At 44.3% G+C, this 1,455-nt stretch overlaps 1 protein-coding gene across 1 annotated transcript in view; it reads left to right on the top strand.

Annotated features, from left to right (window-relative positions):
• Positions 1–1,455, top strand: part of LOC101648464 (S-methylmethionine--homocysteine S-methyltransferase BHMT2) — a 24,416-nt gene that overhangs the window by 5,594 nt on the left and 17,367 nt on the right. The window contains exon 5 of the mRNA XM_045285211.1: positions 206–297. Coding sequence (XP_045141146.1) covers positions 206–297 — 92 coding nt within the window. The remainder of the gene's footprint in view (positions 1–205; positions 298–1,455) is intronic.

The following is a 1,455-nucleotide window of genomic DNA, read 5'->3' as shown; positions in this document are numbered from 1 at the left end:
CAGCACTATAATTACTTTCTCTAACCCCTTGCCCCCCACCCAAAACCTTCATTCCCTAATTACCATAACAGCTGCTACTGCCTAGAGATAACCTCAAGCTTTTGCCCAAAGCCTGGGCAAAAGTCCAAACTACTTCATTCCTAATGCCGCCATTGTGCCTACTGAAAAATCTATCACTGCCTACTGCTTCATCAACCTGCCCAAGGCTCTCCGCTCTGCCAGCCTGGATAACCCATCTTGAAGAACCATTTGCAGAGACTGGAATGAATGCTGGCCCCACAATGAACGGGAACATAGGTGATGATTTTTGGCTTTGGGTTTTTAGAGACCTCCTCGTTCACTACATCATTCCTCACACACTGCTGTCACAGAATCTGTGTTTTGGGTTTTTTTTAAATGAATTGAAGAGTGAAAACAGGGAGACTTCTGGTGGCTTTTCTCTGCATACCTGAAAGTCAGCTTTTCCCCGATGGCACTCAGGGGCTCCTGGAAAGCAACGCTGCTCACGGCCTGGGCTTCCCAGACAGGGTGCTCGAGCCTCAGGGACAAAGGACTGGGTCGCTCTCACTTCCCGTTTCTTGCCCCACTGCCCTCATCTTTGGAAGTCATCATCCTTCCCTTCCTACTGCCTGGGGCACTTGGGAATAGCTACATAGAAGTGGGTACAAAAGCATGTTAAAAATATAAGGAACAATAAGCTATTAATTGTTTTTCAGAGATCGCCTCATTTCCATTAAAGATGAGTCCAAGATGTATTCACAAAAGTTTTGTTCCCTAAAAGCTATGCTTTTAGCCATTGTGGGGTCAACAGTTCAGCGGTTCCTCAAAAAGTTAGACATATGACCCAGCAATTCCACTCCTAAACATATAACCAAAAGAATAGAAAGCAGGAACATAAATGGATTTGTCTATCCGTGTTTGTCGCAACACTCTTCACACTAGCCAAATATTGAAACAGCCTGTGTCCATCAACAGATGAACAGATAGGTGAATGTGGTACGAACATACAATGAAATACTACTCAGCCCGTCAGAGAAATGAAATCCTGATATACACTGCAATATGGATGGAGCGTGAAGATATTATCCTGTGCGAAAAAAAATCAGTCATAAAAGGACAAATACTGTATTACATAATTCCACTTAGATGAAATATCTAGAATTTGACAAATATATAGAAACCAGCACCAGAGCCTTGGTAGCGTAGTGGTTATGTGTTAGGCTTCTAACAGCAAGGTCAGCAGTTCCAAACCACCATCTTCTCTGAGGGAGACAGATAGGGCTTTCTACACCTGTAAATAGTTAGTCTAGGAAACTCACTGGGGCAGTTCTGTCCTGACCTAGAGAGTCATTGTGAGCCAGCCTTGACTTGATGGCAGTGAGTTTGGTTGGGTTATAGAGACCAACATGTATTCATGGTTCCCAAGGGTGAAATGGAGGAGGCAAGGGGGAGTCC

The sequence above is a fragment of the Echinops telfairi genome, unplaced genomic scaffold (assembly GCF_000313985.2).
Source record: "Echinops telfairi isolate 266 unplaced genomic scaffold, ASM31398v2 ScPeMD7_7469;HRSCAF=8507_1, whole genome shotgun sequence".
NCBI lineage: Eukaryota > Metazoa > Chordata > Mammalia > Afrosoricida > Tenrecidae > Echinops > Echinops telfairi.
This window is presented reverse-complemented; position numbering and strand designations above follow the sequence as displayed.